The sequence below is a fragment of the Dama dama genome, chromosome 19 (assembly GCF_033118175.1).
Source record: "Dama dama isolate Ldn47 chromosome 19, ASM3311817v1, whole genome shotgun sequence".
NCBI classification, from domain to species: Eukaryota; Metazoa; Chordata; class Mammalia; order Artiodactyla; family Cervidae; genus Dama; species Dama dama.
In genome coordinates this window covers 51,560,525-51,588,201 of record NC_083699.1, presented here as the reverse complement: position 1 = coordinate 51,588,201, position 27,677 = coordinate 51,560,525, and the positions used below count along the sequence as shown (strand labels likewise).

The following is a 27,677-nucleotide window of genomic DNA, read 5'->3' as shown; positions in this document are numbered from 1 at the left end:
CGTTGGGTATGTAAAGCACTGAAAAATGTCTGATTAAACAAGACAGTACTTACTGTACATAAAAAACGATTTTCATGCGGCAATGCTTCCTACGACGCGTCAGTCTTGGGAATTAACCCAATACAGAAACAAGCATTAGCTTAAGTGACGGGAGATCTTGGAGTTGTTTACTGGGCACATGACGTAAACTCGGACACTTCCTCCAACAATCCAGGTTCCTCGCCCAGCCTCCTCTGTACAGCCTGTCCGGGAGTTCCCTTTTCCCCAGGCTCAGCGGCGCCCCTCCCGATCCTTCCAGCGCCTCCCGGTCCGCGCTCCCGGACCCCGGCTCCACTCCCTCTCTCGCCCAGGTGGCCTCTCCAGCCCCGGCGGGCAGAGCCCCTCGGGTCCCGCACCCCAGCCCCCTCCTCTCCGGTCTCTCCTGCCCCTCCTCCCCGCCCGGGGCCGGCTAGCGCGGCGCAGGCGCAGCAACGCGGCCGGGAGGCCCAGGGCGACCAAAGCAACCTCTGCCTCCGCTTCGCCCGGCAGTATCCTCGCGGGGCTGGTCGGCGGCCAACCGGACCGCGCAGGGCACTGGCCCCGCGGGCCGCGCGTCGAGATGGGCTCGGGCTGGAGCAGCGAGGAGGAACGGCAGCCGCTGCTAGGGCCGGGGCTCGGGCCTGCGCCGGGGGCTGCTTGGAGAAGCCGGGAGGCGGCGGCGGCACTGCCCGCGGCAGCCCCGAGCCCCGGGCGCGTGTACGGGCGCCGCTGGTTGGTGCTCCTGCTCTTTTCGCTGCTGGGTTTCGCGCAGGGCCTGGTCTGGAACACCTGGGGCCCCATCCAGAACTCGGCGCGCCAGGCCTACGGCTTCTCCAGCTGGGACATCGCGCTCCTAGTGCTGTGGGGCCCCATCGGCTTCCTGCCCTGCTTCGCGTTCATGTGGCTTCTGGACAAGAGAGGTGAGGGGGTCCCGGGAGCTCCGGCCGGCAATGTTACTCCTGGGGGAGCCGCCTCCCTCGGCTTCGTCTTAGGGGTTATATGAGGTGATAGAGTGTTGCTGGCATCCCATGCCTGACTAGGAACCCTCCGTCCCCAAAGCGACAAATGAGGGAAGATTTCTTTGCAGATACTGGTTTTTTGTTTGTTTTTTTGTTTGTTTGTTTTGTAAATCAAGGCCTATTATGCAACAGCAGGGATTAGGCGACTTTTGGATGTTCAGATTTCTGCATGTGTGGATAATAAGAGCGCCCCATGCACACGCTGTGTGTGTTTTCTACATCTGACAAAAATGACCGATGCTTTGACTTCAAAGGGGTTTGGGGGTGTTGAGGGTGACAGGTCAGAAAATAGAATGATGATGCCCAGATACAAGGAAGTAATGAGTTGGCTTTTCGTAATAGATGACTCCAGCCCAGGAAGAGCTGTTGGGGAACTCAGAAACTCAGAAAAAGGGTGCACAGCAACTTTAAAGTGTGTGTATGTGACCAGCTGCAAGTGCCAACTGAGATTTTTAACTCTCAGATAAAGCTTACAGATGAAGACTCTCTTTTCATAGAGAATGCTCTGGACAGACGTCTCACTTTACCACTTGCCAGTGTGATTCTGTGAGAAAAATGGTCATAGGATTGAAAGTTAAGACGTTGAACTATACCACAAAAGTATGGATAAATGACTCATGACCAATGTGATGTACCTGCTAAAAAGTAGAGGACAATTTTAGGCACGGAAGTGTAGTATCTAAAAGAAGAGAAATAGTTTGGCATGCTTCTAATGTTCAGTTCTGGGCATTAATTTTTGAAAGGCCATTGGCAAAGTGGAGTCCTTTAAAAGTTGTGTGACAAGAATGTAAAGGGTATAAAAATCATAATATGTCAAATGAAGGGAATTGGGTGTGTCAAGCTTCAAAGAGAAACTTCAAGCAGGATATAAATGTGTGGAAATCAAGTAAATGAGGAATTAGACTTAATGTGCATAGTTCTAGAAGGAAGAACTAAACTGAGTGAAGTTACAAGAAGCTGTAACTCAAAGGGATACTGGAAAGAACCATCTTACAATGAAAGTATCCCGCCCTGGAAAGTGTGGAACTTCCAGGCAGAGATATGTGCTAGTTGCTGAGAAAGTTTCTTGTACTGAATGGGGGTTTTCTTTGTTTTGATTTATTTGCTTTAAACTACATTAGACTTTATTTGCATTTTACTAGTTTTTCCACGAATGTCTCCCCTCCCCCCCCCCCACCCCCCCAGTTCTAAGATTCAGTCAAGGGTCCCAAATTACATTTAGTTGTTATTTCTTGTCAATCTCCTTCAATCTGTGACAATTCCTCTGTCATTCTTTACCAGGTTGGATAACTTAAGGGGAAAGGCTATTTTATTGTTTCTTTTAACTTTTTAACAGGAGCATTTTTCAATATTATTCCATAAATTTAGCCAACTATATTTTTAACGTAGAAAAATGCTAATTTTTGTCCTTTTTATTATAATTATATTCACTATATATATATATATATAGGATAATTACACATATATAATTCCCACCCAACTTAGTAGAAAACCAGTTATCTTCCTGAAATTGCTTTTGTACTCTCTCACTTTTCATTTTCCAGCAAGGAGATAAAGAGGGACTACCTAGTGAGATCATAGAAGAGCCAAGAGTGGGTGTGTGCCCTGGAAGCCAATGAAGAAAATTTCAAGAAGGAGATAGCACCCAAATGTGTGCTGAGCTCTAGGGACATAGCTCTCTGGAGCCTACATTCTAATAAGGAGGTCCAGGCACCAAAGGACAGTAAAATTAAATACTTAGTGTGTCCGATGGTGATCAATGCTTTAGAGAAAAATGGAAGTAAGGCAGGGGAGAAAGGGGATGTGGTTGGGTGATACTTCATCTAGACTGTCAGGGAAGGCCTTACTGATAATGTGTGTTTGAGCAGAGACCTGAGGGAGAAAGGAAACACACCTTGGCAATTCTGGACAAGACTCTTTGGGACAAAGACAAAGGTCATAAACTTGTTTGACATATCTGAGAAAGATACATAGTAGAGAAATAAATTGTAGAAGGACTGTTGGGCAGCTCAGAGGGCCTACTTTAAGTGACTGGGCTTTAATTTCGAATGAGGCTTGTGTGGCTGAGTTGAGCCTCAAGGCCACTGTAAGGATGCTGGTCGTGAAGATGTGAGGAGGGCTCACTCTACTGGAAGGTTTGAGCAGGAGGTTTTGTAAAATGATGACTGTTAATATCTTTAGAACAAGAGCCACAGCAGGGAGACCAGTTGAAGGGGTAATGGACCAACTCAGATGGGGCTGATGATGACTTCCAACTGGGGTGAAAGTAGTGAAGGACTTGAGAAGGGGTTGGATTCCAGATACATGTTGAAAGTAGACTTGCCAGTATTCTTTGATGGATAGGCAGAGGTGAAGTATGAGGAAATTGGAGGATTCTAAGATCTTTCTCAACTTTTTTTAGCATAAGTAATTGGGAGAATCAAGCTACAGTTTACTGAGATGTAGAAGATTGTGGGAGGAGCATTTTGGGGATAGATCATGAATCTGGCCTGCAGGTCAAGAATTTGAAATGCCTATTTGAAATAGGATAGGCTAAGCTGAAGAACTGATGCTTTTGAACTGTGGTGTTGGAGAAGACTCTTGAGAGTCTCTTGGACTGCAAGGAGATCCAACCAGGCCATCCTAAAGGAGATCAGTCCTGAATATTCATTGGAAGGACTGATGTTGAAGCTGAAACTCCAGTACTTTGGCCACCTGATTCGAAGAGCTGACTCATTTGAAAAGAGCTGGGAAAGATTGAGGGCGGGAGGAGAAGGGGACGGCAGAGGATGAGATGGTTGGATGGCATCACCGACTCAATGGACATGAGTTTGAGTAAGCTCCGGGAGTTGGTGATGGACAGGGAGGCCTGGCATGCTGCAGTTCATGGGGTGGTAAAGAGTCAGACATGACTGAGTGACTGAACTGAACTGAGCTGAAACTGTCAGTTTATTGCCTGAGCAATAAATTTGTGTGTCGTCAACCTGTAATGGTATTTAGTCAGAGAAGGCAATGGCAACCCACTCCAGTACTCTTGCCTGGAAAATCCCATGGACGCAGGAGCCTGGTAGGCTGCAGTCCTTGGGGTCATTGAGAGTCGGACACAACTGAGCGACTTCACTTTCACTTTTCACTTTCATGCATTGGAGAAGGAAATGGCAACCCACTCCAGTGTTCTTGCCTGGAGAATCCCAGGAATGGGGGAGCCTGGTGGGCTGCCGTCTATGGGGTCACATAGAGTCGGACATGACTGAAGTGACTTAGCAGCAGCAACAGCAGCAATGGTATTTAGAGTCTTGGAGCTGAGTGAGATCACCTGTGGAGAGGGACGTTGCTTCAGAAGAAGACAGCCCAGGGGCATTCCAACATTTAGAGCTTGGAGAGATAAGGAAGAACCAGCTAGTGAGGACTGAGAGTAGAGCCTTAGATTTAGTAACGTGGAGATCTTTGGTGTCTTTTAAAAGAATAGTCTCATTAGAGTGGTGGGGGTAAGTTCAAGAGTGTAGACTTTTATGTTAAACACACTGTAAAGGGCAGCAGAGAAATGAAGGAGTAGCCAGGGGGGAATGTGACTACTGAGAAGGTATTTTAAAGATAAGAGATATTAAAGCATTTTTCTGGAATGCAATGTCCTAATGGATTCAGAAGAAAGGGAGAAAATAACAATGTTAGAGGGAGGGGGAGGAAATGCCGTAGCCATGTCCTTGGGTAAACAAAATGGGATGCAGTCCTCAAGAGCACAAGTAGGTAGGTTGGCCTTAGAAAGAAGTATTGACAGCTAATTCTTCAATGGTAATGGAAAAAATGATAGAGCGTATAGATTACAGATGCAGATGGTGGGTGCTAGGAGCTTGTGGGAGTTATCATTGTTTATAGTTCTCAGAAAATAAGAAATAATATTGCCATCTGACAATGAAGCTAGGAGAACAATTCTTGGGAAATTGAAGAGATGTGATAAATTGTAATACTATTTCCTAGGAAAGGAGAGAATACGCAAACTAGGAGATTGTAGTAGGATTGTTGGACAGCTCAGAGGGACTGCCTTAAGTGACTGGGCATTCATTTCAAGTGTGACCAGTTGTGCTCGCTTCGGCAGCACATATACTAAAAAAAAAAAGTGTGACCAGTTAGCATGGTTGTGTGTCTCCCTCCAGCCTGTTCTGTTGGGCAAGCACAGGCATGGGCAGAGTTGGCAAAGAGAGAGATCACAAGAGGTGCAGTTTGCCAAATGTGTACGACTAACTACGTGCAGGCAGAGTAGAGGATTATGTAGAGAGTGATATAACAATGGACCGCAGAATCTAAACTAGGTAAAGGAGAAAAAGACACACATGAGATGGATGAGAGAAAGTAGTAGGCTCCAAAATTGTTATTCCCAATGGATGAAGAATTTAGAGTACTGGAAGGAATGAGTGGGAAGGAGAGAAGGTCATGGTTGAAGAATGGGATGCTTGAAATTGGGATTGTGTCATGGATGCAGTTATGGTAAATATAAGGTCAGAGTTTAACCAAGAGAGTGGGCAACCAAAGTAGGGTAGAGGACGTGATCGTGGAATAAGAAGTCAGGAGACTGAGAGGCCTGGATATTGAAAAGGTCATCTCTTGCATTGAAATCACCAGATTTATGAAAGATATAGTGTCCTCAGAAGTAATAAAGAGCCAGAACAGGTTTAAGCCTTGAGGGTGAATGATGTGGAGGCAGGTATGTGGTGGTCTGTAGGCAGTCATAGCTGGGAGTGGTGAGCATGACAGTCAGAACTGGGTCAATGGCTCTTCTGGCCATGATGGAGTAACAGGAACTGGATTTATCCTTCCATCTTAAACTACTCAAAACAGAAAACAAAATCAAGGTATATGAAACAGTGGTTTTCAAACATTGGACAATAGGTAGAGCAGGACAGTGATCCTTACAATTGCTTCACCCAAAGATACGGAGTTCAAACAGAGCCCCACAATTTCCCTAAGTTGAGGAGACAGTTGAGATGTTTAAGAGGCCATCATAGCCAGAATTCTTGGGGAAGAATACCAGAGAGGAAAAGAGTTCACACAAAGAGAGTTCTTGATTTGCAGGGAGTTCCTCTTGGGTCTTCAGCTGAGCACTGACTAGCAGTTTACACGTGAGGAAACTACTCAAGTCTGAGAAAAGGACTACCAGAAAGGAGCAGGCAGAACAATCCTCAAAGTTCATGCAAGTCTGGGAATAGTTTCCATTCCCAACAGCCAAAATGGGAATACCTCATAATACATAGGAGGTTGGATTGAATGATCAGAAGGGTGCTGCCTCAGCAGTAATGACTAACAAGCTCTAGACTAAAGGCTGCTCTGGTTCCACCTAATAAAACTTAAAAGTACTCCTTGAAAAGATCAAAAGTAACTATATCCCAGAACATTGTTCAAAAGGAGTTGAAAAAAAATCTGTCACCCAACAGGTTAAAATTCAGATTGTCTGACATCCAAATCAGAAGTTACCAAGCATGCAAAGAAACAGGAAAATAGAACATTTCAAAAGGAGAAAAAGCACTCAGAGCAGACCAAGAAATGGCACAGATGATAAAATTAATAGACAGGGACATCAAAGCAGCTACTATAAATAGGTATATTACATGTGTTCAAGAAGATAGAAGAAAGCATGTTAAGGAGAGACACAGAAAACATAAAAAAAACCAACGTTAAACTCCTGGAGATGAGGATGTAATCTGTCTGAAACCAGAAAAAAACATGCTAGATAGGCTTTAACAGCAGATTAAACATTGTAGAAGAAAAGATTAGCAAACTTAAAGATGGAGTGATAAATACTATCTAAAGTGGAACACAGATGAAAAAAATGATTAGAAAAACCCCACAAGTATCAGTGAGCAGTACAGTTTTAAGTGGTCTAATATATGTATAATTAAGAGTCCCAGATGAAAAGAGATTGGTTAAGGGAAGAGGGCATGGAGTAAGATGAAATGGGGTAGGAGGGAGAGATTGAAGAAATAATGCCAGGAAAATTTCCAAATTTGTTGATATCCTTAAACCCAGAAATATAATAATCCTAGTAGAAGAAATAGTGTAAACAAAACCACACAGGACAAATTGCAGCCTGAATAAAACTACAGCAAGGCACATCATCATCATACTGCTTCAACCAGTGAAAATCAAAGCATCAAGAGAGAAGAGACTGGCAGTTTTATTTAGAGAGGAGAGAGGAACAGTGATCTGGAAGTGGCTGGGGAAGCAGTGTCCTCAGGGAAGAGGTTTCAGAGGAGTAAAAAGATGAAGACTGTTTATGAAAGAGCTTGATAATGGGGGGATTCCACTGATCTGCAGATTCTGAGAGCTCCAGAAGGCACAGTGGAAAGATTTTGGGAGTTCAGACCCTGGCAGAGATTAGGTCAGATTTTAGGATGTGTGAAGCCATATTGGGATAAGGATGACCTGTGAATCTTGGGTCTTTTGTGACTAGTGTAAACAGGAAAAACAGGCACAATGTAATTAGTCCTCATAGTCTCAGAGGCAGATCCAGGTGGTGAGGCTCTGGCTGTGGGGGATAGGGACAAGTGGTCTATACTAGGAGCAATTAGAGCTACTTCACTCCAGCTGAGGGAGCCTGAGGAGGACAGTTTTACCAGATAAAACTTATTTCCATGCATCCACTGTGGATGTGTGTGTGTGTGTGGTGGAGTGGGGTTGGGTGGTTTTTTTTTTGGCACTCAATTTTGTATCATGATATTTAGACACCAATTGTGGAGGCTGTCTTCCTGTACCCAGTAGGTTCCCAGCAAAGGCGCTATCATCCATTGGAAAGGGGCTTACTGCAAAGTTGGATGCCATATTTGAGTAGAATTTATTTTTATTATCAATCATGTTTAGTTTTCCAAAATTATTCCTGTACCTTTCATCAGATGGTTTTTGCACTCACATCCTAGTACTGTAATCTCTTGGGATTTATTTATGTGATGGTCCTAGATGTCTCCTAAGCATATTTTTCCTGGGGAATTCATACTTCTTGTCAAAGTCAGTTGCTGTCTTTTTGAGTACACGAAACTACAGAGTCCTGCCTTGTCAAAATTCAAATGAGATCAAGAAAGCAAGAAAGCATTCTATTCAAAACTGAGCATCAATTGAGGTGGATTGGATAATATTTGGCAACAATTAAAAATAAGAAAGCCACAAGTTGTGCCTGTAAGATTGCTTTATAGTAATCAGATTTTCACAACTTCTTTATTCTTGAAAGTTTATATCAGCTGTTTTGTGCTAGCTTTGAGCAGCAGTAATAGGAAACCTAGTTATTTGGACCCTGGGGCTATAAACAATGCCCCACTGCCCACTTGGTGGCTATTTACCTTAATTACAAACCAACTAGGAAGAAATAAACATAATGTAGAACGTGAGCCTTATAGACCCAAATTGATAAAATTTTATCCACTATCTCAGGGCACCCAGTATGACCTTATAAGAGCAACAGTTTGCAAGTTTAGGATATTTATGACTATGAATGTACTTTTTATTAATTATACTTTGTTTCCTGTGGCTGTAATGTGGTTTTAAAATCTGCGTTGTTAGTAGAAGCAGTAAATGAGCAGTATGTATGCATTACTTGTTCCTGAGCACAATTTTCTATGTTATTCCTTCTGCCAAATTATATTAATCATATTCAGATCATATAAAGCTAACTCAGTTCATGTCACAAATTATCCTCAATGTAGCGTGTGTGTGCCTGATCTGAATCTCAAGTTTATTTTCCTTGCTGTGTTTAATCTGCATAATTATAGTTTTGTTGACTTTCAATTTCCTTCAAGCAGAGAAGCCCTTTGGAAACCAAACATTTAACCATCTCCCTTCTGCCAAGAAAAGAAAACTCTGGGGGAAAAAAAAGAGAGAAAATTTGCATTAAACAGTTTAAGTCTATTCACTGTGAAATGGTTTCAAGGGTGTTGGGTCTGGGAAAAATTGGAAGAAATGTTGCTACTTTTGCCACATACTCCATATGAGCCACCTCTGTGATGTGGCTGCCACAAAACAGTAAGGCAGCATTAATTTAGTGCTAAGAAAAGTGCAGCATTCCAACAATAGGAAGACAGAATCTTGTTATATTATTCAGCCACAGCCAGACTGTTGTATCTGGTTTTGGTGACTTTGTTTTTACATTTTATATTTTCTTTTGCTCTGTTATCCACATAACTGACCATTGGCACATATTTTCAAAATCGTTGATCATATTTGGGATACAAAGGGAAGAGCTGTCTGATCCACATTATCTTCTAAAACCCGAAACCATGCTTTCTCCTTTTTTTTAACAACATCATTCTATAAGTTGAAAGCCATCTGATAAATCAACAACATTAAATACTATTATATTAATACTATTGTATTAATAGTCAAAGGATTCTAATGGACTATCTCTTAAGACCCTATAACAAATTTGTCCTGACTATAAGATAAAATAAGTAATTGGCCACTTGTCATTTTTTGAGAAAATTTAAAGCAATAATCTATCATGTAAAAAAAAAAAAAACTATGGGGGCAGTTTAGAATTTTTTAAATTAACAGCTTGCCTTTGAAAATTGGAAATTTTATATTTGAGATATAAAACTAAAATATCTTTTAAAATTATTCTCTATATATTTTAGTCTTATATCTGAACAAAGCACTATTAGCCGTTCATTTAAAAAAACTGGACCTCATAGAAGTTTTTACTCAATCCTTGATGTGATCGTTCAGGTTTTTTCTTAAAGTTAAAATCATTTCATTTTCAGCATATAGAGTTCTCCCTTCCCATGTTGGGAGTTACAGAGAAAGGCCATATTAGAATATAATACCAGTCTGATTAAGTTAAAAAAAACTTTGTTCTTAACATTGACTTACTTGAAGAGAAAATAGAGAATAATCCAGATATTTTTGTTTTCTTTTAGGTCTTCGGATAACTGTGCTTCTGACGTCCTTTCTTATGGTTTTGGGAACTGGTCTAAGGTGCATCCCTGTATCAGACTTAATGCTTAAAAGAAGGTAAATCATATAAATAACTTAAAAATTTTTTTCCACATTTGTCTGTTATCAGTGTATTATATATGTTTGGTTATAAGGTTTTAGTAAACAGTTCTGTTTTTAAAATCAGTAGAGGGTCATATTTATAGTAGCGTTTTTTTCCCCTGACATGGTAAATAATTGAGTGTACATTTATTAGTTGTCATATGGAAGATACTGTACTAATTGTTGGGTAAATACATAGAGAATAAGTTAATCTTCATGCTATCCAGGAGCTACAATAACCATGGGAAAATAATAGTAGAACAAAAGGAAGAATAATGTATTAATAGGTAATGCCACAAGAGACAGAGAAGTTTTGGCTGAGGATCTCAGAAAGAAGGTTTCATAAAGAAGGTGATGATTAAAGTAGGCATTGAAGGACAAAAAGAATTTTGATACCTATAGTTAGGGGAAGGATATTCCAGGGTAGAGGAACAACAAGAATGAAGGCACAGAGGCAGGTAAGCACAGGTTTCTTCTGGGATGGGTAGGTAGCTTCTTTTCTGTATAGCAGCATTTCTGCACCTGGGGTATATGGATTTATTCTCAAGGGATACAGAGTATATGAAGATTTTAGAACTTTGTTTTCCTTTTGGTTATAGTATTAGAAGATTTTTTTAACTAATAATAATCTGTAATTTGAAAAAACATCTTTATTGACCAGGATGTCAGTTTCCTAGTGTTTATCAAACTGGAATCCTTGGATTTGACCTTAAGAGCCGTTGAGAAAATTTTTCCCATTAACAAGGAGCTGTAAATGACTGACGTTTGGGAGATACTGGTATACAGAAGAAAGCATAAGAAAGCAGTATGTAGAGATGAGTTTAGAAAAGGGTATCCTGATTATGCATGATATTGATGCCATCCCTTAGAACCATAATTCCTCACTGGACAGTTGGGAGCCACTTAGGTTCCTAATCTGAGCAGCAATAGGATCAGACCTATATTAGGTAAACTATTGATTTGAAGACTGTAGGATTGAGCTGTAGGATTGATTACAGAGGGTTAAGAGTGCCAGCAGGAGACCAGGAAGGATGCAGTGTGAGAGCCCAAGCTGGAGTCATCCTTTTGTTTCATTTGTTTATTCATTTATTAGTTCATTTATTCAACTAAATTCACTGAACTCTTCCTGTGTGCCAAGCTCTTTTCTGCACATGGGGAATGCAGCAGAAAACATAGTAGGAAAATCTCTGCCTTGTGCAGTTTACATTCCAGTTGGGAAGACGGCAATAAACTAGATAAGTAAGTTAAATATATAGTATGTGCTGTGGACAAAAAATAGGAAAGAAGGATTTGAAATAGGAAAGAAGTGAAAGGATGGTGAAATTTCCGGGGAAAATGGGCAAAAAAAACTGTTACTGGGAAGATACCTTTTGAGGGTAAAGCCTGGAGGAATGAATGGATGGATGATGTGTTATGTAAGGCAGAGAGAACAGCAAGTATAAAGGATGGGAAGAGAAGAGCAAACCTGGCAGGAAGCCTGGCTGGGCTGGAGCCAAACCAGAGACGTTATGGGAAGAGGGTTGGGAAATGAGACCAGTCATGGGTGGTGATGGGAGTGTGAGACCAGGTCCTTCAAGACCTCGTAAGGACTTCAACTTTTTTCAAGCTAGAAAATCATTGGCAGCTCTGAGCTGAAGAGAACCATGGTCACAGGCTGCTTTATTGAGGATGCAGGAGTGAGGAGACCAGGGAGGGAATCAGTGCAATAAACCACATGAGAGATGATGCTGACTTGAGCCACAGTGGTGGCATGGTGGTGGTGAGGAGTGGTCAAATCTGATTATATTTTGAAGGACTTGTTAATGATTGAATAAAGTGAATAACAGAAAGTGAGGAGTCCAGAATGACTTCCCCCTGAGAAGTTGTGGGAATGGAAAGGATAGCATAGGTGTCAGAGAGAACATGTGAGAAAGACATCAGAGGTGATATGTCTGAGGTTGCACTTTGGAGACTCTGACATTGTTGATTCCATTAACAGACACACGGGACCCAGGAGGAGAAGGAGTAGATTTTAGGTACAAGATGTTGACTTTTATTTGGAACAGAATTTTTCATTTTCAAAATAAATGCTGTTCATTTTCAGATTTTCAAAATATGTTATCTTTCCAGAAAATTGAGAGTATAAGTGTTTCATATTTTTAAAGGCAGATATCATTTGGGTTCCTGTGGAATGCTGGTCTTCATGTCCTATCCTTCTGAGTGAGATTTTAACAGATGAGTTTCATTGTGTTTGAAATGTTCTTAATTTTTCAAATTTTTCAAATATACAGTTTGGTTTTTTTTTTTAAGCATCTACAGTTTTTAAGTACAAATTACAGTATAAGCTGAAATTCAATAGTGCATTCTTTACAAATGCTTCCTAGTATTTCTGGTAGCTCTTCTTCTGTTTTGGGCCATCTATTCTATTGCTTATCTCTAGTTTTATATCCCTTGATATCCTTTCTAAATATAAAATTATAGGACTAATAAAGAGTTGACTCTGTGGTGGAGAAAATGGTATGAAAAATAAATAGAGCTCATAAAGAAATGTAAACAAAGATAGAAAGGAAAGAGAAGAAAGAAAGAGTTCTGAGAGATTGAACCTTTCATAAAAAGAAAGTATAAATTGAATTTTCCATCCTTTGTGTGTTCACCTATCATATAAAGAATATGGGAATATTATCCCCTTGAAATGAGACTTCATTTATGTCCATGCAATATTTCTTTAGAGCAATATTATTAACAACACACATGCAGCTGTTACAATGAAAATGCTACAGTTAGAATGCTTATTTTTTACTAGAAGCCTCATTAGATTACCACTTTTAAGCTTAAGACTCCCATTTGACACTGAACCGGAAGGGATAAAGACCTTCTGTGCATTTAGCCAGCACTGAAACAAGTATTTAGCAATCTGTTTCTGTGCCCGTGTTTCACTAGAAGCTTTTTGAGCTTCTGACCCAGCCTTCTGAATAGTGACCCTGTACCTTTTACTTCCTGTAGCTTAGCTTTTATGAGTCTTAAGACATGAGAGAAGCAGCTTTCTGATAAGCCCTTTCTTCAATTACAACTATTGATACCACCTTCCTAATGGTGTTTTACCTCTTCATAGTATCAGTATTTCTTTTATCTACATAGTACCAATGAAAATTGAAGAAAAATTATTTTGCCACTTTTCTCTTATTAACACCACAAATAAATAAGGAACTTAGAATAATGAACTATAAAGCATTTCTTCTATGATTGGGAAGCAAATTATAAAAAAAATACTAGATGGCATTACTCTATAGTGTGAAATGCAATATGGCATGCATAGTAAACAATTTACAGACTTCTAGAAGGTGAACTTATAGTAGGTTATATCTGCTTTTAATCATAGGTGTATCCAGTAATTTCCATGATCTATTATCTTTCAAATCAATGTAATTTTTATTAATATTAATAATAGATTACTAGCATATGATAAATAGTTAAATAGTATGGTTCTAGTAAACGTAGATTTTCTAGAAATATACTCCATTGTGAAATGCTTTGTAGCTGACAATCTTAAATCTAAAGTGATCATAGCAGAAAAAAATGAGTTGTTTAGTAAATGGTTTTATGATAACTGCTTAGCTATCTGAAAATGAATGAGGAAGAGCCCTATATCTGTCCTACCACTTAAGTAAATTCCAGTTGGATCAACCATTTAAGTATAAAATATGGACCATAGAAATATTAGAATATGAGACTAATTTTGAATAATCTTAGAATGGCAAAGGCCTTCCAACTAAGACACAAATCTCAGAAGCCATAGAAAAGTATAATACTTTTGACTATGTAAAAGTTTAGTATATCTGCATGATTAAATATACTATAAAAATACACACACATATATATATATACTATAAAACAAAGTCAAAAGAAAAGTTAAAAACTGTGAAATGTTTGCAACAATAAGACAAATGGATAATTTCCTTAGTTGAAAAGAACTCTGTCAAATCAATGAGAAAAATAGCAAGACAATAGGAAAATGAGTGATAGATATGAGTAAGTAATTACAGAAATGGAAATACAAATCTTAAGAAAAGATATTCAACAACTTCATCATAGTTAAAGAAAAATGAAAAGGCAATTATGTATCTGATTATTGGCAAAGATGAAAAAGTATGATAATGTGCTGTGTTGCCTGAGGTATAGGGGAAAAAATAGGTGTTACAAGTAATTTGGAGAATTCTATTTAGAGGGCATTTTTACAGTATTTATTAAATTAAAAATGTACATGTCCTTTAACCCAGTAGTTGTCCTTCTAGAAAATTAGCCCACATATAAAGTTATATCATTTTGGAAGGACAGTCATGTTTGTATGGTTTTGCTTGTAACAGCAAAAGGCTGATTACAACCCAAATGTCTTCAGCAGAGGGGTAGTGATGATGAAGTAAACAGTGAAATAGTATGTAGCTATGAAAAGGGAATAAAAGTTCTGGTAAGTGCTGATTTGGAAATATCTCCAAGATATATTGTTGAGTTTTAGAAAAGACTAAGTTTATAGTATTATGTTTAATATATTCCTACTTAGAAAAAAAGTGGGAGGAATGTATTTGGCAAGGACTGTTGCTGAAAGAAACCATTACCGTTGGTTGTTTTTGAGGAGGAAGCCTGGAAACCTAGAAGTCTGGGGTGGAAAGGAGATTTACTTTTTATTTTTATACTCTTAACTCTGCTTGAGAATATCTTTACCATGTGCTAATATCACATTTTGGAGTGAAAACACTAATTAAGAGAATCTAAAATGATCACATCAGATCTTCAATAATGAGAGTAAGAGAAAGAAAGATAAGAGACTGCTTTTCTGAGTGTGAAAACAATGAAAGAAATCACAAGGGAAAGATGTGTAGATTTGACTACATAAACCCTGAACCCTCATGCTTCTAAGATAAATCATAAAATTAAAATACAAAGTAGCAAAAATATGTGTTGTAAATATATCTAACCTAAAATAATATTAAAAGTATAAGCACTTATGAAAGAAAATGGACATAATAGACATACTTAACAAATGTTGATTCCTAGATTTCATTATGTAAATCAAAACTTGGGAGTCAACTTTTATTGACAGACTATTTATTTCTAAAGGATAGGCTAAGCTGTGTAAAAAGATAAAAAAAACACAAGTTCAATAAATAAATAAGTTTATTTTTCTCCCAAGAAACAGTCTGAAAGATAATGGGCTGCCCCAGACCAGGCAGGCAGCTCTGTTCCAGGAACTCAAGTTCCTTTTCTGTTGTTTTAACATCCCCTGTGGTAATATTCCTGTCCAGGTGGTCAAAGCTGACTCATTATCATGCTTTCATTCCAGTCCACAGGAAGGAGAAATAGGACATCCAGGGCAAGTGACTACATCTTTAAGTGTTGACCAAGAAGCTGTATGTATTAAATCTAATCACACCCCACTGGTACAGACTTAGTCATATGGCCACACCTATCTGCAAGAGGAGCTGGACATGTAGCTCAGCAGCAATGCCCCCAGTTAAAGCGCAAGGATGCTAAAGAAAAAAAAAAATATATATATAGCTATCAAAAGACTGGAAAAGGTCAGTTTTCATTCTAATCCATAAGAAAGGCAATGCCAAAGAATGCTCAAACTACTGCACAATTGTACTCATCTCACACACTAGTTGGAGAAGGCAATGGCAACCCACTCCAGTACTCTTGCCTGGGAAATCCTGTGGACGGAGGAGCCTGGTAGGCTGCAGTCCATGGGGTCGCCAAGAGTCAGACATGACTGTGCGACTTCACTTTCACTTTTCACTTTCACGCATTGGAGAAGGAAATGGCAACCCACTCCAGTGTTCTTGCCTGGAGAATCCCAGGGACGGGAAAGCCTGGTGGGCTGCTATGGGGTCGCACAGAGTCGGACACGACTGAAGTGACTTAGCAGCAGCAGCAGCAGCACACGCTAGTAAAGTAATGCTCAAAATTCTCCAAGCCAGGCTTCAATAATACGTGAACCATGAACTTCCAGATGTTCAAGCTGGTTTTAGAAGAGGCAGAGGAACCAGAGATCAAATTGCCAACATTCGTTGGATCATCGAAAAAGTGAGAAAGTTCCAGAAAAACATCTATTTCTGTTTTATTGATTATGCCAGAGCTTTTGACTGTGTGGATCACAATAAACTGTGGAAAATTCTTAAAGAGATGGGAATACCAGACCACCTGACCTACCTCTTGAGAAATCTGTATGCAGGTCAGGAAGCAACAGTTAAAACTGGACATAGAACAACAGACTGGTTCCAAATAGGAAAAGGAGTACATCAAGGCTGTATATTGTCACCCTGCTTATTTAACTTAAATGCAGAGTACATCATGAGAAATGCTGGGCTGGATGAAGCACAAGCTGGAATCAAGATTGCTGGGAGAAATATCAATAACCTCAGCTATGCAGATGACACCACCCTTATGGCAGAAAGTGAAGAAGAACTAAAGAGCCTCTTGATGAAAGTGAAAGAGGAGAGTAAAAAAGTTGGCTTAAAGCTCGGCATTCAGAAGACAAAAATCATGGCATCCAGTCCCATCACTTCATGGCAAATAGATGGAGAAACAGTGGAAACAGTGGCAGACTTTATTTTTGGGGGCTCCCAAATCACTGCAGATGGTGACTGTAGCCATGAAATTAAAAGATGCTTGCTCCTTGGAAGGAAAGTTATGACCAACCTAGACAGCATGTTAAAAAGCAGAGACATTAATTTGCCAACAAAGGTCCATCTAGTTAAGACTGTGGTTTTCCCAGTAGTCATGTATGGATGTGAGAGTTGGACAATAAAGAAAGCTGAGCACTGAAGAATTGATGCTTTTGAAGTGTGGTGTTGGAGAAGACTCTTGAGAGTCCCTTGGACTGCAAGGAGATCCAACCATCCTAAAGGAAATCAGTCCTGAATATTCATTAGAAGGATTATGCTGAAGCTGAAACTCCAATACTTTGGCCACCTGATGTGAAGAACTGACTCATTTGAAAAGACCCTGATGCTGGGAAAGGTTGAAGGTGGGAGGAGAAGGGGACGACAGAGGATGAGATGGTTTGATGGCATCACGGACTGAATAGACATGAGTTTGAGTAAACTCTAGGAGTTGGTGATGAACAGGGAGGTCTGACGTGCTGCAGTCCCTAGGGTCACAAAGAGTCAGACATGACTAAGTGACTGAACTGAACTGATCACAGTGTAAACAGAGATAGTGGTACAGAGCACTCAATTAAGCAGTGCTCTTCTGGGTAGGAAATCTTAGCTAGAAACAAGTACATCCTGTTGAAGATTATGGAAGCCTCATTTTCCCCATGGAATGTCATATTTGGTTTCTTTTTGTAGAAGTGGGAGGATTTGTCCTATGTCCCACGTAACAAAATTGGTTTGTAATTTAATTTAAGAAATAATAGCAACAACAACAACAACAAATGCATGTATACTATAACGAAAGAAAGTGGGAATGGATGTAAAAAGACAGTTCATAGTCTCTGCTATCTAATGTCTCCAGGTATACATGTGCCCCCTCTGCCTATGCAGAAAACATGTTCGTCCTTCCTCAAAGAAGAATATCCACAGTTCTGTCCAGTCGCTGCCTCTAGCTTGAAATCTAGAATCTCTGGCTTCTATCAGGTCTTCATGGTTCTCTGGGAGTAACTCCTTTGATTGTTCTTTGTGATTTTTGGCTTTGACCTTGGGAAGACTCTTTTTGGGTCCATTGTTCATAGTGAATACACCTGCAGTTGCAACATATGCCATTCTTAGGGGCTGTGCCTTTTGTGTTTGCTGGTGCTGATTTGGGGACCTAAGGATTGCTTTAGGAATCAAGCAATCTTTAAGTTTCATAGAACCATTTTGTGGTGTCTTTGGTGACACACTTCCCTCAAACACTTAGTAGGTTTCTTATCTACTTACATCCAGTAGGTTCATGTAAATGTAGCCATACCCAAAGATTTTTACTTAAGGCTATGGTTCTTACTCCTGCTGAATCTCCTTTCCTTTACTCCTTTTGCTCTCAGCTTATCCCTTTCCCCTCAATTTCATGGTGGCCTCATGGATACCATCTGAAAAAAGTTAGGCCTGGTTGGAAAATAACACCTTTAATTTGATCTTTGCTGCTAGACAGGCTCTAAAAGACATTATTTCCTGCCATTTAAAGATACAGAAGCAACCTGAGGCTTCAAATTCCTAGATTCTCATTAAATTTGGATAGTAGGCCTTGTGCAAAGAGAAACTCTCTTAGCAGAGCTCTTGTCCCTTCTGTCTGTGCTGGCAAACCAGCCAACACTTGTTTGCCTCCCCCTCTCTTGTAGTGCCATCCTAAAATCAGCAAGAGGTGGAAACAGAGTAGTCTGATTTTTTCCCACCCATTTCTAGGTCATCACAGGCAGTGGTTTTGCTGTATCTCACAAGCCACCTGCCTTTTCAGCCTGCAGCCTAACCACTAAGCCAGTGCCAAATGCCTTTTCAAATGCAAAATCCTATTCTGCAGCTAATTTCTCAATCAAGGAACAGTTAAGCTGTTATGATGAGGTATCTCAAAATATAGTAACTCAAACAAGGTAGTATTTCTTTCTAATGTGATAGTCCAGAGTTGGCAGGGAGGCCTAGGCATAGGCAGCTCTGTCCTACACAGGGACCTAAGTTCCTTTATCTTGTTGCTCCCCTAGGAAGATGACCTTGGCAGGACAGTCCAGAGCAATGCATCAGCACTGTAGTCACACTGCATCCCATAATCCCATATGGAGAGGGAGACGGGGACCAGGGAGAGCATTTTGTTCCCATGGGGCTGACCTTGAAATCCTCCTACTCTCATCACATTGGCCCAAACTTGGTAACAAGGCCCCACCTCGCTGCAAGTGGAGCTTGGAAATGCAAACTGTAACTTACCCTAGCACAAACTTGGGGTGTTATGTACCTAAAAGGAAATTAGAAATAGTTTATTGTCTCTCCCACAGGCAAACTGGCTGTCTATTTAGGAGAAAAAGATCATATTAGATCCTCATTTCATACCATGCACCAAAATAAATTCAGATGAACTAAATGGTTAAATATTTAATTGGAAAACAACATATAGGAATATTTATCTGATCTCTACATAGAAATTTTTTTCTAAAGGATGAAAAACAGAGGAAAATTATAAAGAGCAAAATTGATACATGTGGCCACTTGTAAAGAACTTTACACTTATTAAGTGTAAATGCTCAAGTCTCTTAGATAAAATGGTATAGAACAGTCTGCCTTCCATATCTGGCATGCAGAACTTGTGGATAGACAGGGCCAACTGTATTACTGTTTTGTTGGATTGCCCAATTTTGTATTGCTGAAATGTGCTAGGAGCTCTCTTTTATGTTTGACAAATAAAGCATATGTTTATCTACCATAAAAAAATTAAATGTTCAGATTGTTAAGCTTAAAACAGAGTTGACCAAAAGGAAAAATATTTGTCAAAATAAAGGCAAGAACAGGTAAATAAATATACATAAATATATTAAGCACTCATTCAAAATAAGAAAAATTATAGTATGCCAATGGAAAAAAAGACCAGTAGTCAAAAAAGAAATACAAATTAGAACAAGGAGTTGCCTTTTGACCTTACCAAGTGTGGTAGGCAGAATAATGCCCCCATCCACCAAAGATGTCCACCTTCTAATATCTAGAACCTGTGAATGTATTCTGTCACATGGCAAAGGAGAGCTCCGATTCTAGATGGGATTAAGTTTGCTAATCATCTGACCCTAAAATCAGAAGAGTATCCTGGGTTATCCAGGTGTACCCAGTGTAATCATAAAAGCCCTTAAATAAGAGATAGAAGAGGAAGTCAGAGAGATACAACGTGAAAAGAACTCAAATCCCTGTTGCTGGCTTTGAAGATAGAGGAAGGGGGCCAGGAACCAAGGAAAGCAGGCAGCTGCTAGAAGCTGATAGAGGCAAGGAAGCAAATTCTTCTCCAGAGTCTCCAGAAAGGAACATAGCCATGCCACACTTTGACTTTAGCTCAGTGAGACCCATGTTGGACTTCTGATTTACAGAACTGTAAGATAATAAATGGTCTTATGTTAAAGCCACTAAATTTGTGGCAATTTGTTAAAACATCAGTAGAAGACTAACACACCAAATTTGTGTGTGTTTGTGTATTTTTTATTTTTCTATTAAAATTGAAAAAATATTTTTTTATTTTTATGTGCATATTTTTAAAATATGGGCACTCAGTGCTGGTGGGACAGACACTGCCAACCACTGTTGATGGGAATGTAAATTACTTCAGACCCTTCTGAAATACAACTTTGGAGTATATTTCATAAGGGGCTTCCCTGTTGGCTCAGTGGTAAAGAATCCATCTGCTAATGTAGGAGACAGTTTCAGTCCCTAGGTCAGGAAGATCCCCTGGAGAAGGGAATGGCAACTCACTCCAGAATTTTTGCCTGGAGAATGCCATGGACAGAGGAGCCTGGTGAGCTACAGTCCAAGGGGTTGCAAAAGAGTTGGACACAACTTAGCGACTAAGCAACAAGAAAATATTCACACCCTCCAACCTGTTGACCCTAAAGAAACAATTTGGAAATGGCAAATATTTTCATACAGAGATTATCACAACTGCATTATTAATATTAGCAAATAAGTAAACATTAGGAAAATATCAAGTGAGTTTTCGTACATCTGTGTGATACACTATCAATGGAGCCATTAATAATTATGATTGTAAAGAATGAAATGAAAAAATGCTTATGTAGAGTATAAAGTTAAAATGATTTAGTGCATAAAACTGTATATTCAGTATAATATCTATATTTACCCGTGCCTAAGTTTTAATTGAGAGATGCATTAAAAAAAGAGGAAAAAAAAGACTTATGGATTTTTTTCCTTCTCTATACACAAGTATATATACTTTTAAACTAAGAAAATAAAGTAAAAGTTATGAGACAAGGAAAATGTTATGAGACCAAGTAGGGGGAAGTAGTAGGTCTCTCTCAGACCAGGGCTAAGTCCGTTTTTCCCCTGTGCCTTGCTGAGAGATTATCGTATTTGGCCTTAATAATAATCCTGTGAATTAAAGTACCTTTCGGGAAATTGAAACAGAAAGAGAGTAAGTGGTTCACCAAAGATTATACAGTTAATAAATTTAGCTAAGGCTAGAAGCTGTCTTTTGATATCTAACCCAATATTCTTTTTTACTGTGTATTTTTATGAACTTTTTATAACTGTACGTGATAAGTTATTATTATAAGCTTCTTTAGGGCCAAGACTGTAGTACTTATTTTTATATTACCTTTAATGTCTATCTGAAGATGCCTTGACCATAGTAGATATGCAGTAGGTATTTTTAATTGAATCATAACTGGCCAAAATTACTAAAGGGTACAAAAGGGAAATAGATTTTCATAAAAGAAACTGAGGCTATGGTAAAAATCTTTAGAAAGCCCATTCTTTTTCACCATTTCGCTCTGTTTCTCCCTTTTTATTACTTTCTTACACTAAATAAAGGAAAGCTATTTCTAGCACTTTGGACCATTGTCAATATCCAGGAAATTCTTTAATACAAGAGTTTATTCTCATGAAGGATGATTAAGGATTGGAAGTTGAGAGAAACCTTTTGAACCACTGGCATGTTAAGTGTTAGAGACGAGTATTTTTATGGATTCTGAATCATTAAAAATGCATTGAATTTAAGAGTACTGGACTTACAGTAAGGAAATAGCTGCTCAGTTTCTAAAATGTTGACTCTTTAATGTTATCCCCAGTGCTCGTCATGATTCTCTGCACATAATAAAAATATGCTAACTACTGCATGCCTTTTTTAGATCTGAGACCCTTGGGTTATTTCAGTAATCAATGATTTTTATCATCACTGTTAGTTACAGAGAACCTTCAGAATGAGGCCATGTGGAAAAGTAGAAAGATTCGTGGACTGATGAAATCAGGTTTAATTTTTATTTCTGGCATTGTCTTAACCATCAGCTAGTATGACTTTGGACTCCCCTCACTAATACTTTGTGGAGAAAGAATGTTATAAGTTATAAAATAAGTGTGATTTAAAATGTATTATTAGCTTTTCTGGAACTCATATCTTTTTTTTTTTTATAAAATGAAGAGAGTAGGTTATCTTGCTGCTGTTTGAAGTCTCTTCCAACTATAAAAATTCTAATTCTGAAACATCATATTATTCTAAGTAGAAAATAATTTAAGAATCCTAGGTATTTGTTCCAGAATGTCAGAAAGCAAAAGATTGGGATGCAAAATATCATTACATACAAGCTCAAATGTCAAGTTTATGAGAAAACATGAACTTACAGGTCTTCAGTTTGAACTTTAGCTGTTGGCATTTGTTTGAAAGGCTATAGTATATTGAATCATATGAAAAGGAATACAGCTGTGCATCAATGCTACACCACATGCCCCTGAGCCCCAGCCTGTCCACAACAGGAGCAATGATTGATGTGCACAGGACCAAGGCAAACAGCCCAGCCATGGCAGGGGTCCCCAGGCTCAGCAGTACTGACGCTAGTGGACTGCTCCCACTTCCTAGCTTTTACCACCTGATTCTACCAGTGCTGGAGAAACTCCCAAAGCTCTGATCTAATCGTCTCAGCCCACTAGGGAAATTCCCCTGTTTTCCACCTGGCCTGTGGGGAAGGCACAAACTAGGCCTCAGAAGTAGGCAGAAGCTAGGTAAGGAGAAAAAAATTGACAAAGAAAAAAGACCCGAGAAAGAAGGGAAGAAAAGGAAGTTCGGTGGGCTAGGGGGAGAGAAAGAGAGGGAGTAAATTAAGGGACCAGTGAGAGGAGACTGGGATGAAGGAAAGCCTTGCACATCTGTCACAGCTTGAGCTGCAGAGGTCAGGACACCTGCAGCCTCCTAACCAATACATGACTACCCATCTTCATCAGGCGCAAAGTTTCAGGTGAGGAAGCCAGGGTTAGACCCCTTGAATTAACCAGACAGCTTCCTTCAGAAGCTCCCTTATGCTCCAGAGCTTACCACCCAGAACTACGTCCTTGTACTGCTAACGTCTGCCTGCCCTCCTGTGGTGCACGGTGCTTGAGACAGTGCTGAAGCCTTGACCTTGCTCTTACCACTCTCAGTGTCTTTTTCTAAAAGTTTTGTTTCCCAAATGTGGGGGAAAATTTGTTTTTTATTTTGCTGACTATAAGCTTTTTAAAACTTAAAAGTGGAACTGATGTGATGTATGTGGTGGAACCTTGTGAGGTTTGAACCGCGTGATCCCAGTTCCCTGTTTTGGATCCTAGAGAGCATCCCCACTCTCTTCTCACTCTGAGGAGTTTAGAAACCACAGCCCTGACCCACAAGGAACTTAGTTGATAACTGCAAAATAAAACTAAAGCATGTAGTGATGATCCAGAAAACTTAACATTAAGTTATGAGACCTACTTTACTTAATGGAAGATTGTGGATAACACCTCTTTTGTTTTTCTGTGTTTTTTTTTTTAACACCCAACTCAGATCAATAGTTACAAGTTTCTGAAAGCCATCTTCTTTCAGGAGTGCTTCGAAAGCATTACAACAATCACAACAAGTTGGCATTTCTCTCTCAGCACGTGAAGGCAGAGAGACTTTTCTGTTCAGACTGTTCATTTAAGCTGCGTGTTTTTCCTTTTCACACTGTTAAGCTTATGTACCTAGTTCTTATTCTGACATCTGTTTTTAACAACTGGAATGAAGAGTCTAAATGTAAATTTCCATTTTCTTACACGTCTGACTTCAGTCCTCAACAGTCTGCTGAAACTGCCTCTGCTCAGATCATTGAAGACCTCCTTGTTACCGAGGAGCTTACATTTCAGTTAAACCCTCTTTCTGTTTGATTTGAAACTATTGGCACCTCACTTTCCACTTTTTAAAACCCTTTTCTTCTTAGTTACTATGACACCAGCCTTTCTTGGTTTTCATTTTTTTCTACCTCTGTAATTGCTCCTTCTCTGTTGTCTTTCTAGACTCCTCTTCCTCTGACTGTTTAAAAGTTATGGTCCTCCAGAGTTTCTTCCTCAACCCCATCATATATGTCTCATCCCAGACCTCTTTCCTTAGCCTGTGACCTGTAGTCAAGCACTTACTGGACATTTTTACAGAATTATGAATATCACCCCCCACATCTAGTCATTCACGTATCCATACCTATTGTACCACCTCAACAGCCCTCCAAACCATCTCTTTTCTGTACCCACTGTTGTTGCCAGTGCCAGCAAGTCCTTGTCCTAGACTCCGTGCCTGAGGGGATTCCACTGTGGCCTTCCCTCAGCTTTGCCATTCCCTGTGGGGTGAGGAGTCTGTAGAGCCAAAGAGGTATGTCTGCCCTGCCCATCACCACTTTCTAGCTACACAAGACCCCAGCAATCCCTGCTCTGCCTCTTTCCCAGGTCCGTTCTTCCAAGGATGAACTGCATCCCTGGGGTGTGCTCCCTGGGCCCAAAGGATAGCCAAGGGGCAGCTGTTTGGAAGGGGATAGATGGAGCTTGGATGGGATTGACCTTCAGGTCCATGTGCGAACATGTGAAGCCCCTGTGTTATAGACCAGTCAGAGGTCAGAGGACAAGGAAGGCGGACCACCATTGATAGTCTTGTCACAGGCCTCACAAGCTTAGACTAGTTATTGCCTTATTTTTCTTTATATTCCTAATATAGTGCTGGTAAGTGACTCTTTGGCTACTCTACTTAAAGAGTTTTAGCTTTTTAATTTTAAATTCCCATGCACCTATTGCTATCACAGCCCCTACCCAATACATAGTGAATACTCAGTACATGTTGGTTGAATGAATTAAACAACACACAGCTTGTATTGAAGAATTTATAATTATTTCCTCTTCTTAATTGTCATTTCTAAAGAATTTATGGTAATGTTCTGTATGGTTTTATTGTGTCTTAGGGCCAACACTTTTTCAGGAAAAAAACATACCTCTAATTTTGTATTACTATTAAATGGAAAAACTAGACTTTATATTATGTGTGTGTATGTATATATATGTAACTTAATTTTATTTCTAAATATATTTTTACAAACAAATTAATTTCTTAAAACAGGGTAGGTTAATGGTAGGTGACAGAAACCTATGTCAGGCAAACATGAAAATCTTTACATTACACATTGGTGTTATGCCATGGTCACCAGATGGCAGTGCTTATAACCAATTAGTAAGTGACAAGTCCTGAGGGATTGTAGGATACAAGTTCAGGAAGGAAGAGAACTAAGTTCTGGAAGATTTAAATATGCTGGGAAGAGCAGGGACTGGATTTCCCTGCCAGATTTCCCACGAATTCAGAGGATAACCCCCGATCCTGTAGGTTCCAGTTCTCCTACTGAACTCATTTATGAGGAGTGCATTTATGTATGATGACTTTTAATGCAAAAAAAAAGCACATAATTATTTAAATTAGAATAATTTTAAGCACCAAATCCACATGTTTTTCACTGTGATTTTTCACTTTGATAATCCATGTTGTAGATGCACAAAGACCCCAGCAATCCCAAGTTTGGTGACCTTTTAGACTTAGAAGCCATCCGAATTGTCCTTAGTACCATATGTGCTCTCGATATGACTTTAGCAGGTATACATGTGTTAGAAATATCCTGATCTGTGCATTGAGTAAACTGGACTACGATGATCCTCATATTATCTCAAGCTCACACGTTCTATGACACGTACATTTGCTGCTTGGAAAATAATCTTTTCATGATTCCACTGAGAGGTAGCAAAAGTTGAGCCATGTCAATTATTTGAGTTTTACACCTTAATTTTCAGGATTCATTCTGTTCTATCAAGTGGTTTTTAAAAAATATTTCTTTATTTATTTGGCTGCACTGGGTCTTAGTTCTGGCACACGAGGTCTTGAGTTGCAGCCTGTGAACTCCTAGTTGTGGCTTGTGGGATCTAGTTCCCCGACCAGGAACTGAGCCTGGTTCCCCTGAGTCGGGGTCACCAGGCAAGTGTTCTTTTTTTCGACAGATTGTTCTTTCCATGTTCTCCTTCCACTCTTAACATAATCTTTAGGCATAATAAGACTTGCTCATTCCAGTCCTTCTTCTAGATGGGATGAGTCTTTCAGGAACACCTCATTAAAGGTGTTAAATGTCACAGCAGCTACCATTATAAGCCATCATGCATTGTTTGATTGTCGTACGTCACAGTCATGGTTAAGGGAGTCATGATTAAAACCACTTAATGACAGTGTTTCAAGAATATTTCTGTGATGAAATTGCTGTGTGACAGCTGGGGATCCTCTGGCATTTGGAGGAGGTATTTGGTTTATAAACAGTTTAATTGTGTTTGTCATTTAGAAAATAGTTCCCCTTACATGAGCATATTTTTAAATGTCTTTGGTTCCCTAAATTTAGTAATATTAATGATTCTGGAAGCTACTTTGTCTTTAAGTAATTTTTCCAACATGTACAAAGGTTTGAGCAGACGTAATTCACATATTCTACTTCCCACTCACTTATGCTTCTACATTAAGAATCCTACCTCTACCCACATGCCTGTTTATTTTCCCTTCTACATTCAAAAAACTTTTATCAAAGTGGTTCTTGTTAAAAGGAAGATCTAACACCCACACAGTGATTAAAAAGCAAAAGGAACAGAAAAAAAGTAGTATATATAGATCATGTATACTGTTCCTTTCATTTCCTTTACCTCTAAAGCAGAAGAGGTTGACTCACTTCCCTTTTTTTGTCTGTGCTTTTTGGTTTTTTTTTTTAATAAAAGCTGAAAATTTTTTAATATTTCTGTCATTTCACAAAACATCTTTTGTTGACATTCTACAAATGATACCATCCAATAATGTTCCAATACTTTCTTCTTGTGAAGATAGTTTATATACCTTTTTGACTTCTGTAATATTTGTTATTTCAGGGAGATTTTTCAGAGGAACCTGATGACCTTCTGCCTGAGATATTAGGTATTCTTGATTTATTTGTTTTTCACCCTCTTCAATATAAGCAATCAGAATTGAAGTATCATTTGCTGAGATACCAAATTTTTTCAAGGCCTCTGAAATATTGTTATTTGGGGAAAGATTGAAAATAACTTCAGTAGATAGAGTTCTTGTCTTCATTTTCCCCAGTTTGTAGAGGTGAACTGCTTTGTTTGCAGCCACAATTACCTGAAATGGATCAGCAATCACTGTAGGATTTATTAATGAGCCATCAATGGCACCTTCCATGGCCTTTTTTCTCAAGCCCGCAGCATTTTTTACATCTTTAAATAACAGAAGGGTCACCCTGTATTCAGGAAATAGGTCCAGCTGATGTGTTAACTGCATTTCATAGATAAGCAGGATGCTACGTCATGTCCCCGTCCATCTCATTTCTGTACTTTTTGAGCTTCTGACTTCTTTTCTCCTTCAAGGCTACTTTTGAATGTGAATGTTTATGTTGGGGGTGGAAAAAGAAATGTGGGAAAAGGGTTTTCAGGTTCCGTGTTCATCAGGGAACAGGACAGAGCACTGAACAGAATACGGTAATGAGGAAGGCTGAGCACAAGAACAAATGAAATGGAATCAAGGAACTACTCTTCATTGAGCCTTGCAATTAAAGTCTGAGACTGGAAAGGACCTAGGGATCTGTAATTATAGTACCTTCACGTAAGAAATACTCATGGCATGCAGACTGAAATTAAACTAATCTCTTCATTTTATGGGAGAAGGAATGGGATCCCACAAAGA

At 39.4% G+C, this 27,677-nt stretch overlaps 3 protein-coding genes across 3 annotated transcripts in view; 1 reads left to right on the top strand and 2 right to left on the bottom strand.

The window, feature by feature from the left end:
* The window catches only part of HSPBAP1 (HSPB1 associated protein 1), a 55,792-nt gene extending 55,608 nt beyond the window's left edge, over nt 1-184 (bottom strand). The window contains exon 1 of the mRNA XM_061167009.1: nt 54-184. Within this exon, the coding sequence (XP_061022992.1) occupies nt 54-60 (7 nt within the window). The 5' untranslated portion in view covers nt 61-184. The remainder of the gene's footprint in view (nt 1-53) is intronic.
* A 211-nt stretch (nt 185-395) lies between these two features.
* Nucleotides 396-27,677, top strand: part of SLC49A4 (solute carrier family 49 member 4) — a 98,776-nt gene continuing 71,494 nt past the window's right edge. Inside the window, exons 1-2 of the mRNA XM_061167010.1 lie at nt 396-938; nt 9,911-10,004. Coding sequence (XP_061022993.1) covers nt 599-938; nt 9,911-10,004 — 434 coding nt within the window. The 5' untranslated portion in view covers nt 396-598. The remainder of the gene's footprint in view (nt 939-9,910; nt 10,005-27,677) is intronic.
* Nucleotides 26,730-27,553, bottom strand: LOC133073492 (EKC/KEOPS complex subunit TPRKB-like). Its single transcript, XM_061167011.1, has one exon. It carries the CDS (start codon nt 27,273-27,275, stop codon nt 26,748-26,750), a length of 528 nt encoding a protein of 175 aa, XP_061022994.1. The 5' UTR covers nt 27,276-27,553; the 3' UTR covers nt 26,730-26,747.